This window comes from Silurus aristotelis (assembly GCF_946808225.1).
Source record: "Silurus aristotelis genome assembly, chromosome: 4".
Lineage (NCBI taxonomy): Eukaryota > Metazoa > Chordata > Actinopteri > Siluriformes > Siluridae > Silurus > Silurus aristotelis.
Window position 1 is genome coordinate 3,710,332 of NC_139577.1, and position 13,711 is coordinate 3,724,042.

Genomic DNA, 13,711 nt, shown 5'->3' on the forward strand with positions numbered 1-13,711 from the left:
AAGAATTGCTGCCCGAAAGCCATATCTCTAACATGGAAATGAAGCAACTAAACTATGCAAGAATACATAGGAACTGTGCTGAAGAAAAATGGCAGCAGGTGCTCTGGACTGATAAGTCAAAATCTAAAATATGTACAGATTTTTACAGTACAACATGAGGGTCTGCAGGCAACAGTGAAATATGGTGGTGGTTTCTAACAAGTTTGAACAAGAGATTTTTGGAGAGATTTTTTTGAGGATTTGAGTACATCCACAGAAAATCCAGAGTTAGTTCTCCAAGATATTTGAAACTATTTACAGAGTTCCCTCAAAATCTGGGTGCAAATTGATGCTGTTTTGATGATTATATTATTATTTTTTTTTTTTTATTCGCTAAAAATAAATTCATTTTATATAATCTACAGGTTGAAGCTGAACTGCATGATTACTGGCAGAAAGATCAGTAAAGCATAGAAAACATAAATATACATACATTAAAATATAATGTATAAAGTTTTGAAATAAAAATATATTGATGTATAATCAGGGAAAAACAATGAAACATGAATCAAGCATTATTTTACACTCCTATATGTATACATATTCATTGGCCGAATCCCAAATAACTGTTTATTATATGAAGTGCGTTACTATGTACAAGTTATCATTCACCACCCTATATAGTGCACGAATATAGATAGTGTAGAGGTATTTGGAATCGAGCCATTATGTTCGCTCCTGACGCTGACAACAGTGCTTTGTGAGCTCACTGGCGCGCTCTGGTGTCTTCAAATGGGATTGATTCTTGGTTTTGGCCATGAAAACGCCACGGTGGCTTTAGCTGGTGAAGTTGTGTTTATTGGGGATGTTTACTAAAATAAACACGTGTTTGGAATTCAGACGTTAAGTTTTCCCAGTATTTTCGGGTTCTGTTCGTTTTTTTATTTCTTGCGTAAGAGCTTGCTTTATGAAAGCTGCAATCTGGATCGCGGCGGCGGAAACCGAAAGAAGAAGATAGAGGAGTTCTCTCGGTCTTCTCGGGAAAAACTCGTCCAGTCCAAGAACAAGATGTTCTCTAAATTCACCTCGATCCTGCAACATGCAGTGGAAGCGGTGAGCATGTTTTTTTCCCCCCTCTATTGTGCGGACAAAGCCCAGAGCAGAAGGGCCTTCCTATCTAGCTAACCGAAACTAGCCACAGGCTACCTGCCTAGCTTACCTTCACGATTCCTTCACAAAGCTTTATATGAATACACGAAATTTTTCTCTGTCTGTTTAATTACTTTATATATAAATTAACTATATAAATATTTATTTCTAGCACGCAGCTACACTCACAACTAGGTGACATCTTGATCGATTTCCACATATACTTCCTAAGCTAGCTGTTCGGAAATGGGGCGAATCCCAAATCGCGCCTTATTGGCTCCATAGTGCACTACGTAAGCTGTACGAGGATATGAACATCTAGCGGTCTTTTGCCCCCTTTGATTAAAAAGGGAGCAATTTGGGATTAAACCAGTGCCCATTTCCAGGCTACGCTTTTCACCGTAGATGCGTCCACTAAACTAACTAACCTGGTTATTTATTTATTTACTTGTCTATTTATTACCTTAATAATGTTAGTTATTAAATATGACTGGTTTACTAGGTGACAGATTATTATTCAAAACGTAGTTAGCAGGTAAATAACGCTAATAGACGGCCGCGGGACGAATCCCAAATAACGTCTCATCTGCTGCGTGTAGTGCACTACATAGTGTGGTTGAGGTGTTTGATAATGCTCTGTGTAGTCTCCGAAGGAAGGCGGATTGAGTGTATTTGAGAGTGAACCAACCTTACTATGAATGTATACAAGGTTTGACTTGAAAACAAACAAAAAATATCCAAAAGATTGGGTTATATATTTATGTATACCCAATATATTTTGCAGCTTGCTCCATCACTGCCCTTGCAGGAAGACTTTGTGTACCACTGGAAAGCCATCACTCATTACTACATAGAGACTTCAGGTAATATTTGTTTTCCTGTAGTAATGCACGAGCTGACGTGTTCATGTATTTACGTGCCACGCCGTGCAAGCTGACGCAATATAATCTGCGTTACTGATGTTACTAATCAAACCGCAACACATTATACCGTATTGGGTCCTGTTTTCGCAGATGATAAAGCCCCGGTAACGGACACTAACATCCCTTCCCACCTGGAGCAGATGCTGGACATCGTGATTCAGGAGGAAGGAGAGAGGGAGTCGGGTGAGACGGGTCCCTGCATGGAGTACCTGCTGCATCACAAGATCCTGGAGACTCTCTACACTCTGGGCAAGGCGGATGTAAGTACGGTGGTGGTGGTACGTCTCACTACACAGAGTGGAAAGTGGAATTATCTGGATACTTATTCTGGAAACATCTCACTCTCAATTGACCTGGAGCTCTGGTTAGATTGTAAAATGCTCCCTGAGGGTGATCAACTAAGTATTTACAAAAAAAAATTGTAGCGTCCGTGAATAAAAGTGACACCACCCCTCCCTGCTGGTGTCACGTTTATTCACGGACGTTAAAATTTTTTTATTTATTAAAAGCCTCTATTTTTTTTGTACATTTTTATTTACAGCATAATCACAATAGCCTGTATGTAATCTTATTGGGACGGTCGTTCTATGTGAAATTAGATATCGAGCACCCCCGTTTAACCAAAATGGTATGGTCCTTGTTTCGTAACACCTCTGTGAAGATTCGACTGTAAGATTAGTAGTTGAATCAGTAGCTTCTTCTATAGAAGCATCAAATTTCTTTTTCCCCCCCTCCCCCCCCCCTTGACTGAGTATTTTATTACTTACATTTTGTCCATAGTGTCCACCTGGTATGAAGCAGATGGTCCTGACCTTCTACACCAAACTCCTGGGTCGGATTCGCCAGCCGCTCCTGCCTCACATCAACGTGCACAGACCTGTACAGGTGAGCCGACGGGGTTACTGTTGGGTTCACGCACAAGTTATTTCTCATGTAGTGTGTAAGTGAACGCACAAGGTAACTAATTTGTCCGAAGGAAAGCAGAGACAGTGTAATCAGGGAAATCACATTAATACAGGAAAATGTCACCTGATCTCACTGAAGTTTCTAAAGCGTTTGCATTCCACAGAAACTGATCCGTCTGTGTGGCGAGGTTCTGGCTGGTCCTACCGAGAACGAAGAGATCCAGTTTCTCTGCATAGTCTGTTCCAAGCTCAAACAAGACCCCTACCTGGTTAACTTCTTTTTGGAGGTAAGCGTCTTGTCTTCTAGATACGAGGTGGTTTCAGAAAGTCGAGACTAGTTTTGTAACATGCCAACAGATGGCAGCACAAGGCTGCACACACAGTCACAGGGAACACCGACCTTTATAAGTCAGTGTACCAAAAGACATCATCCTGTGTACATTCTGACCATGTGCATTACCACGTCTGCTTTATTTGACCACGTGCGCGCACTGTCACCGAACTCTGCTCGCACGTGAGCTTCTCGCTGAAAACGCGATCTCACTTCCACATCCACCCTACTCGCCAGATTTGGCTCCTGCAGACTTCGCCCCCTTTCAAATTCCAGCTCAAAGGTCTCTGTTTTGTCTCTCTTGCGGAGATACAGCAAGGAGCGCTCTATTGCTCCTTGTGTAGTCTTGTAGTCTAGTGTTTTGTTTGTGTGTAGTCTGGCAACTACAAAAGGTCCGTCTGTATCTATGCGATAATTTCAATGCTCTATTAAGACATTAGTAATGCATCTCGTTGCAACTCTGTGCTGTGTGCAGAATAAAGTAAAACGATGCGAGGACAAAGAGTCAGACGCTGACAGGCCAAAAGACGATCCGTCGTCTCCGGATACAGGTCAGCAGCAGAGCGCTGGGGCAGGGGGCGCAGTGGGGGGAGCCGGAGCTGAGATACACGCCAACAGCGCGAACAACAGCAGCAATTACAACCTGGTCAGCTCTCTGCTCAACCTGACCAAGAGCCCAGTGAGTCGGCCTCTCATTCATTCAAAAACACACCATCATTTTAAAATCTCTCTTTCGATAACACTGCATGTTCCGCCTCCACACAGGACTCTCGTGTGGTGGTGAAGGCGTGCGAGGGCCTGATGCTGCTGGTCAGCTTGCCCGAGCCTGCAGCCGCTAAGACACTTACAGAAAGCACGGAGCTGTGTGAGCTGCTCACGGCTCGCCTCGCCTCGTTCTACCAGGCGCTCCCTCAGTCTATGGACCCGCTCGATATCGAAACTGTCGAGTCCGTCAACTGGGGGTGGGTTATTCTCCCAAACGCATTTCTGATTCAGATTTGTTTTGTATTACCGCCTATATGTACTCTTTAAAAAAAAATGTTTTCCCCCTTGCAGCCTGGACGTGTACAACTTGAAGGAAGACGCCGCTGCTTTCACAGGGAAGCGAGCGCTCATTTCATTCCTCTCCTGGCTAGACTACTGCGATCAGCTCATCAAAGAGGCACAGAAGGTAATTATGATTCAGGGGGGAAACAACCTGGAAAATGTTACCATAGGACTTAAAGCATGTATATACATTTTTTTTTTTATGTTGATCTTCAGACAGCGGCAACAGCTTTGGCTCAATCGGTGAGAGAACGCTTCTTTGTACCTGTGATGGAGCCCCAGCTCATGCAAACGTAAGTGACTTAAGCAATAATATGAGATATACGTACGTGTAAAACAAATCAGAAAACTAATTAACAAATCAGAACACGAATAAACAAATCAGAAAAAAACGACAATACGGACAAACCAGAAAAGGGTAGGTATAGTTTGCGAATGGAATACTTGCTGCTCATTGGACGAGACACGTTATTCAAAATATACAGGAAGTACAACAGGCTGTTTGTCTGAATTGTCGTTGTATTTTGTAATTTGTTATATTGTTTTTGGATTTATTTTGTTTTCTGATTTGTTTATTTGCTTTGCGCTTCTCGGCCACCGTACTAATTGAACAGAAACCTGGACAAAAATAGGTTTGCAATTAAAATGTATGTCATTTGACAAGCAATTATTACAAATATCTGAGCAGTTAAGGGTGGCATAGGAGATGGGAAAGTACAAATATTACTGTTTATAAATGAACAAATATAATACGTGTGTGTGTGTGTGTGTGTGTGTAGGTCAGAGGTGGGCATCCTGACCTCCACAGCACTATTGAACAGGATCATCAGGCAGGTGACATCAGAGGCCTTGCTGCAGGAGACAGTGTGCTTCCTGTTGGGAGCAGAAGTCGGTCCTGAGACTCTGGCCAGCATTACTCAGAATCCGTTGAGGCACAGGCTCATAGGGCACTGTGACCACCTATCAGACGAGGTACACATGCAGTCATAGCTCTAGATTTGCGGCTGCAATGAGAGATTTATTTTCCCTTTCTTATTTCTTCTAAAACCGCCGTGTTACTGAAGCCTTTCTGTTGTTTCGGAAGCAATTACAATTCTGTCCTAGTGTTTGAGGCTAACTGAATGATTTTCTGTGTGCAGATCAGCATCATGACCCTGCGGCTGTTCGAGCAGTTGCTGCAGAAACCCTGCCAGCATGTCCTGCACAACTTGGTGCTGCGCAACATCGACGAGCGCAACTACATCGAGAACAAGGCGCAAGACGAGCGCGAGGACCGCGAGCACTTGGAGAACGGGCAGCCGCACGACGCCATGTAAGAGATCTGAGCGCATCAGCAGTTAAAGTGTTCGGCTAGTGTTTCAGCTGAATCTGTCGGAACAGACTTTTTAACTGCATGCAGTTAATCTTTATTTAGTTCATTTTCCAGGCTGATGATGGTCATTTCTATTCACACACAAAGTAGTTTTTTTTTTTTTTTCTTTCACATGGCATCCTGATTACCCCAGATTTTATATACATAAGCAGTTTTGCACAACTGTTCTTATTTTTGTGGAGCGTGTGCACAAACTATTGTAAATTGCAGTGTTCTTATGAGTGCCGTTGCTTGTCTGTGCCTTTAGTGATTTGGAAGAGGACCCGCTGTTCTCAGACCTGTCTCCAGATACCAAGCTGTCGAGCCCTGATTGGCTGAGCTGCTCGCCTCCACCTAGCACAGAGCACACAAAGCCTGATGGGAAAACGGAGGTTCACAAAATTGTGAACAGGTGCGTATGTGGAAATGAAGCTGTATTGTGATTTGATGAACATGGAATATTTTGAGACTTTTAATGGAATTTCTCTACCTTTTGTCCTTTGCTCAGTTTCTTATGCTTGGTTCCGGATGAAGCTAAATCGTCTTATCAAGTCGAAGGCACCGGATACGACACGTACCTGAGAGACGCACACCGACAGGTCAGCGTGAAACCTCTGCTCAGGTCGTTGTTCGTCTAGTGTTTTAATATAGTGCTTTTTCCAGCGTGGGTTTTTCAAGACAATCAAACAGCACAAGACAAATCAAATGTAACTGGATGAAGAGCTATATTTTAATTTGTGTGCCCCCAGTTCCGAGACTTCTGCGTCATCTGCCTGAAGTGGGAATGGCGCAGCAGCCCAAAGCCTATTGAGAAGTGTAACCTGGACATCCCCTTCTTCGAGGGACACTTCCTTAAAGTGCTGTTTGACAGAATGGGACGTATCCTAGACCAAGTAAGCGTTAATGTGATTTTTACATGAATCTTATTAATGTCAGTGTTTATTAACTTGCATCATTTCATCTTGAATATTGTATAATAATTAATGATGAGCAGTTGAATGTTCATTCTTATTATACTGATTTATGCAACGTACGGTCGAGTTCTTTATTTGACAACAGCGAGCAGTGCAGCTGTTTAAACTGATTTCTCTTGACTTCCTTTCTCCCCTTTTCTAGCCGTACGATGTCAATTTGCAGGTGACATCAGTGCTATCGAAGCTGTCTTTGTTGCCCCATCCTCACCTGCACGAGTATCTGCTGGACCCTTACATCAATCTCGCACCTGGCTGTAGATCCCTGTTCTCCGTCATCGTCAGGGTATCGTTGTTGATCCAACGTTTATGCTCCGAACAACATTGAAATCTAAGTGGTGCTTGTGTGAGCTTTGTAGTATTTAATAAACAAATGGTTTCTCTTGATGCTTGTCAGGTGGTGGGAGATCTGATGTTGAGAATCCACCGTATTTCAGATTTCAACCCTAAACTGCTGCTGGTGAGGAAGAGGCTGCTCGGGATGGAGCCTGAAGGATCAAGGTAGTACAGATTTCCAGCAAGGGCTGAACCAATTTAGTATGTCCTAAAGGTTTTATTTTTTGGCATGATATTTTAGTCGACAGTAGATCATGGTATCTCTGGGGTGTGTGTGTTTTTAAACCACAGTGTCGATCATGTGACCTTGCTGGAGGGTGTCATTGTCCTGGAGGAGTTCTGTAAAGAGCTGGCTGCCATCGCATTTGTCAAGTTCCACACTTCTGCCTCTTCATCCCCATGAACTTTTGCTCACTTTGACCTGGATACACGCATCAATGGCACAGTTCAGACATGACCCAAAGTGGGCAACCAGCACAGATTCACCACCACCTGTGAAGATCCAGAGGGTCTACACTCACCTATCTGAGAACATGCAGGAGAGATCAGGATGGAGGAAAAAGCCCACAGGTCAAAACTTGGACAGGTGTGAAGGTGAAAGGTGATTTGTAGTAGCACTCATATGCTTGTGTTTTATCCCTCATTCAAATCACCTTTTTCTTTTTGTTTCTTTTTTTTAAACTTTTTGTTTATTTTGCTATTTTATGTTACATTTTACAAATTTGCCTTTAATTGTTCCTCTGGCTTATTTTATAATATATTTCTTTTTTAGTTTTCCTCTGGGTTTGCACACAAACCTGCAGACTTTCAGCTTTTTTTTTTCTTTTTCTTTTTTTTTTTTTTTTTAATCCACAGCGTGTTTCACTTTGGATAGAAACACACTTATAATTTATTCTTGTCCAAGAAGTTTTGAAAGAGCATAAATTATACCCAATGTCAGAATTAAAATGATTGATGTACAAGATGCTAACCAAAAAAAAAAAAATCTGCTCTTTACCTAAAGTGATAAATTTTAATGCAAAAGTTTAATTTTAATAACAGATCATGTGCTTCTATAATTTCTTTTTGTTGGGGTGGAGAAATGATACCAAATGATAATTGTGTATGCAACCGAAACCATTATCTGTAATGTTGATATTTTGATAACTCAGGATCAGAAATCGAACTGTGCTTAAAAAAGAAAAGAAAAAATCCAGCCCTGCTTAAAAACATTTTTCCTCAGTTCTGATCCCTGTTTCATTGGTTAAATAGAAAAAAAAAGGCGTAACATGGAATGTTTAATTCGGACCGCGCACGTTTTGCACATGAGATTTCACTGGAGCGTCCTCGGAAGACCGTGCGTCACGTCCCCGACAGTGTTCGGAAAACCTTTCCTTTTTCAGCTGCATTGCCTTACACGTGTGTATGTTAATTTATGCCATGCGTATTTGTGTGTGCCTTGTACTTAGCTAGGATTTAGCTGTTCATGTCACTTTTACGTGTTTCACAGTAATTTATTCGAGGTAAAGATTTGCTATTTGATGTCTTATAGTTTCAGTATTATTACAAAACATCGGGCGGATTTTTTTTCCCCTCCTCATCAGCTTTTAACGAAACATACACCAGCAATAGTGTTGTCCAGTGGACTTTTCTTTTTTTTCCTTATGCATTTCACAGGGGAAAAAAAACTTTTACAATACTGAAGTTTCCTGTGAAGCTGGTTTTGTGTATTGATTAAGTCCTGTTTTTAAGGGAACAGTTAAAGTTTTCCCCCCTAACTTTTGATCTAGGCATGTGTTTGATGATCAGTTCTGTAATATGTAAAGATTACAGCATAACTGGGTGTGCTTTTATAGACAAAATCATCATCGATAGGATGTTGACCACAGCGGCGTTTGTGCTCCTAAAGTTAAAGGCGAGGATTTTGGAGTCACACTGAAATTTGCCATACATTAAACATAACATATAGTAAAAGCTTGCCCAAATGTGAGTACTAATAAACATGCTGAGATACTATTCGGTTTTGATTACCAACACATGCCTATTTTATACTTTTTTTTTTTATTATTTCCTTTGGACCTTTAGAACATCTTTCCTGCAAACTGATGTACGATTTCACATTTACACTAGACACCATTGTTCTTTTGGTTAATCACATGCAAAGACTTGTTGTTTTTCCCTATTTTCTTTCCTTGAGTACCAGTTGTGTCCTGTTGTGTTCGTGTCTTGTTTATTGTAAAGATCCTTATTTCATCATCTTGCACATTTTATACCATAAACGTTCCCAAGAGGTTTTCTTCAATACTGTATATATGTGTACATGATGTAAAATGCATGCGGACGCCTTTTCTAGGAGGAAAGAAATGTATCCCCATTTAGTTTCCATCTTTTTTTTTTTTTTTTAAATACTTTTTAACCTTTCGGTTGCCAGGTATTAAGGCTCTTATAAGGCAGGGGCTAGATATGAAAACAAAAGAAAAGATGTTCTCCAGACTTGGAACATTGGAGATCGTTAGACTCCTCGTGATCGTTTTCATTTCGGATGCAATTAAAACAATTTCCAAATAACTTGCTGCTTTAAGACCTTGTTATATCAGCATACGAAACACTACTGTCGTTTAAACTATGCGTATAGTAAAGCTGTAAGTGGAAAAAAAATTGGTGCTGCCTGCCAAATTTTTATTTGCTGCACGAAATGCGACCCAGAAATGTTCCTCAAAAACCATTAACATGCCTAGATGTGACATATGCCTTATTAGAGTGCAGTGGAGGATGCGATTTGTGCTCTTTGTAAGTCCGAGTCTTACATTTAACTTCTTATGGTGATGTTTTGTGAGTAGTTATGAGTAGAAAGCCACCGAATGCAATTCCATTAGCGTTTTTATTTTTTTATACATTCAGACCAGACACTGTTCTGCTTGACGTACTTTCTCACGACGTTGCATCACTCCGACACACGATGTCAAAAAGTCACTGCCATAATGCAGCATCGAGCTGTTGTGTAGATCATTGTGTTGCTTGCTCACCATCTTGTTCCTTTAAAGTAGGGATGATCTCGTATCGGTTGCACTCTTATGCCCCATCCCCCACTGACTTACTGTACGCTGGACATTGTGATTCAGCATCAAACACATCTTGTTGCACCTTTCATCAATTTTATATCTTTAAGGGAAAAAAAAAAAGGTTTCTTAAACTTTCCGTCCCAATTAAAATATCATTTTCTCCAAGAAGTCTGAATTTTGTATTATTTAAAACTGTTTTAGATTTAGTCTTTTCAAATTGCCTTTTCCTTTTTTTCTAACATGGGGAATAATCTGGAAAAACACAAGCACACTGTATAAATAACCCTTTAAGAACTGCAAATGTCCTCAACAAGGCACACACAACAGGGGCAGTAAGACTAGCTGTGAGTAGGGCTATCGGAGGAGATTCTGCACAAGGTGAATAGACATTTGCCCTTGTGGCATCCTGATGGTTGAGACCCCATTACCTCTGTGGTACCAGACCCAACCCCAACCCAACTTCTTGCATTAGAAATACCTTGAAATGCCTGTTGACCAAGCGAGTTCATCTCCAGGTGAATGAGTAAAACCCATTAATTCAAGCTAGCTGAGGGGTTTTTCTGATGTCTTTGGCACCACATGCATATCCTCCTCATGCCACATGAGTTAGTCAGCTGCTTGATAAGGGTGTAACGGTGCACTTGTTCGGAATTGGTGCACGTGTACCGAATGCAGTTCTTGTTTTATGTGCGGAACAAAGTTAAAATTTAGGTTTCCTAATGTACATATTGAGTGGTGGACCGCAAGTGTGTTTAGTCGCCACCATGCCCTCGCAAAAATAAAATATCTAAAAAATAAAATTGAATAGATCAAATTAATGCGATCCACTTAATAATATTGATTAAATTGAATATACACACACACTCAATTTAATCAATTTTGATTTATTTAAGCATTAATTTGATTTAATAAATTAGATTTTTATATTTTGAATTATTTATACCAAGCAGGCATTTTTATTTTAAAAAATTTAAACTGATGTTCACAAATGTAATAACAATAAACAAGTAATAATAAAATAAGTAATTTTATGTTTTGCATTTCTTGATTGAACCGAATTTCTGAATTTTGTGTACCGTTACACCCCTAATTCTTGGTGTTGGGGAGCACTTTTCTGGGACACTTTCCATAACATCTGTCTCTAGTGATCCAACTATAGGTGGACAGTTCATCCAGATACAGCATCTTGATGCCTGTGAGAATCGAAGGAAAATCCGTCAATGGTATGTACCTTGTAACTTTGACTCTGACCGCCTTGGTCCTTGCTGAGGACTTGCAGAAGCAGGTTATCCAGATATGACTGTATCTTGATCCCAGTGGCAGTCATGGACCAGAGGTTAAGATTTTAAATTGCTTGATTGGTTGTAAGGTAAACGGTGCCCTGAGATATCCATAAAAACCAGCCTTCTGGCTACACCACTTGAACATATCTCACTTCTAGCATATGGACTTGTAGACAACGGTAGGGTCTTCAGAAGCTAGTTTAGGTTCACTGGACAAATCTACTATATGTGAACACCCCTGTGTTTGACCACAGCTTTCCAACCCTGGCCTTAAGAACACTATCGCCTTGCATAGTTACTGTTTTCTTTGCTACTATACACTTATATACAGCAAGATAAATATTCTTTAAAGCAGGGGCCACCAACCTTTTTGAAACTGAGAGCTACTTCTTGGGTATGGATTATTGTGAAGGGCTACCAGTTTGATACACACTTCTGAAATGACAAATTTGCTCAATTTACCTTTAATTATATGTTATTATTAATAATTATTGATATTTATCTATATCTAGTCATCTATATTTTAATATTGTCATTTTTAAATTCACACCAATGCAAGTGTGATTTTGTCAGGGAACCAACAGCCAGGCATTCCTCCAAGGCTCTAACTCTCACTCAGCCTCTCCCTGCTCTAATCACCTACACCTGTTCCCCATTACCTCTCCCCTTTATAAGGTCCCGGTGCCACCTCACTCACAGTCGGATCTACTTGTTGCTATGATAGATCTACTGGACTTTCTACCACTAATATTCACCATACTTCAATGCCTTTGGAGGAAGCGCTCAAGATAGGTTTGCCTTTAACGGTTCTCATCCCTGGACTAGCCGCATTATGGATTCTACCCGCTCTCCGGTATGTACTTCTCCTCAAGCCTCTTCCTTGTATATGTTCAGGCTAAATAAAGACAAGGTGTTTAACCATAATCCAGTTTCTTGGTCTATCCGTGACAGATTAAAAAAAAAAAAATAGCAAAAAAAAAATTAGATGCAGCTCACTGGTAAGTGGTGCTATGGTGAGCTATTTTTAAAAAAGGCCCAAGGGCGACTCGTGTGGTCTTGCGGGTGACCTGGTGCCCGTGGGCAATATGTTGGTGACCCCTACTTTAAAGGGGTTCAATAGTGTAAAAGAACCTTTAAGGTAAGACTGGTGAGCAGGTTATGTTTTCCACATGGAGGCCACTAGATGTCCTTACTACAGTTTTGCTTTTTAGTAAATCATGACAAAGGTGCAGAAGATTACTTCTTTGATCACCGTTTTAAAGAAGTATTCAGGTTCACTTGCTCAAGTCAGATGTTAAGCAATAATGTAGACACTGGTGTTTTTTCATGCAAGCAGGTTAGTAAACAACAATGACTTAAAGTAGGAACTTCAGGTAGTAGATCAACCATTTCTAATGAATCTGCCGCCAGTGCAAAGTGTCCATCTTGTCCGAGTGACCATTGGATTTGTGGTCGTGGAGGGAAATAGTGACTAGCAAAAAAATGAAGGTGAGGGTGAATGAGAACAAAATGTTCAATGTCCTATTCATTAAACTGTGTTCAGGAAATAAGTACCAAATAATGTATTTTATCAGTAATTCATCTTGTGCAGCATGGTATCATTTGTGAGAAAGTGTAGCTTTCGAAAAAAAAAAATATATTTTTAAATGTAAGTTTGGATAATTTTCAGATATTTATCAAGCCTTAATATACTGTGTGTGTGTGTGTGTGTGTGTGTGTGTGTGTGTGTGTGTGTGTGTGTGTGTGTGTGTGTGTGTGTGTGTGTGTGTGTATATCATACATGCACATATGTGTATGTTTATGTATATCTATAATTTTTTATATGCTGTCTAAAAAAAAAAAACGGAAGGTGTAATATTAATAATTCAGTCTTGTAAACCAGTTAGATTGAGCCAGAAAATATGGCAATGTGATATTTCCGGAGGCAAATCTATTGGTGGATCGGTTTCTATTGGAGAGCTGAGAAGAGCATGGAGGTTGGTTGGGTTTCTATTATGATGAAACAAATAATTAATACTTAATAAAAAAAACACTCAAACTGTATTAAAAACTAGCTAGATTACATAGTCAAGTCTGTAAATACTTGGACTCCAGCTTGCTGTCTAGCAATGTACAATTTAAGATCATTTCTTATAATGATATTTATAATGAAAATATTTGTCATCTTTTTTATTTCTTTAAACAGGCAGGGGATGCTTACTGGTGCGCCCCCATCTGGTTGCGCCCTAAGCGACCGCTTGGTTTGCCTTTGCCTAAAAACGTCGCTGACGATACCTGTGAAGATCAAGAACACAGTCGAGGTGGTTGGTCTGTCTGTGTAAAAAGCCAATCATCAAAAGAAGACCTAAAATACAATACAATTCTGTAACAAATGGCGGCAAATAAACTTTCGTTG

The 13,711-nt window shown here is 40.3% G+C and overlaps 1 protein-coding gene and 1 long non-coding RNA gene across 2 annotated transcripts; one reads left to right on the forward strand and one right to left on the reverse strand.

Moving 5' to 3' along the window:
• Positions 1-722: 722 nt before the first annotated feature.
• Positions 723-10,198, forward strand: fhip2a (FHF complex subunit HOOK interacting protein 2). Its single transcript, XM_083540417.1, has 17 exons — positions 723-1,092; positions 1,913-1,991; positions 2,142-2,311; positions 2,832-2,936; positions 3,121-3,243; positions 3,763-3,966; positions 4,053-4,249; positions 4,344-4,458; positions 4,551-4,627; positions 5,114-5,306; positions 5,474-5,646; positions 5,954-6,097; positions 6,194-6,284; positions 6,435-6,578; positions 6,802-6,942; positions 7,054-7,157; positions 7,284-10,198. Exons 1-17 carry the CDS (start codon positions 1,048-1,050, stop codon positions 7,393-7,395), a joined length of 2,217 nt encoding a protein of 738 aa, XP_083396543.1. The 5' UTR covers positions 723-1,047; the 3' UTR covers positions 7,396-10,198.
• Positions 7,270-12,227, reverse strand: LOC310725557. The gene is made up of 2 exons (XR_014533420.1): positions 11,279-12,227; positions 7,270-10,820 (listed from the first exon to the last, which is right to left on the reverse strand). It is a non-coding gene; the product is annotated as an uncharacterized lncRNA (long non-coding RNA).
• Between the last annotated feature and the right edge of the window lie 1,484 nt (positions 12,228-13,711).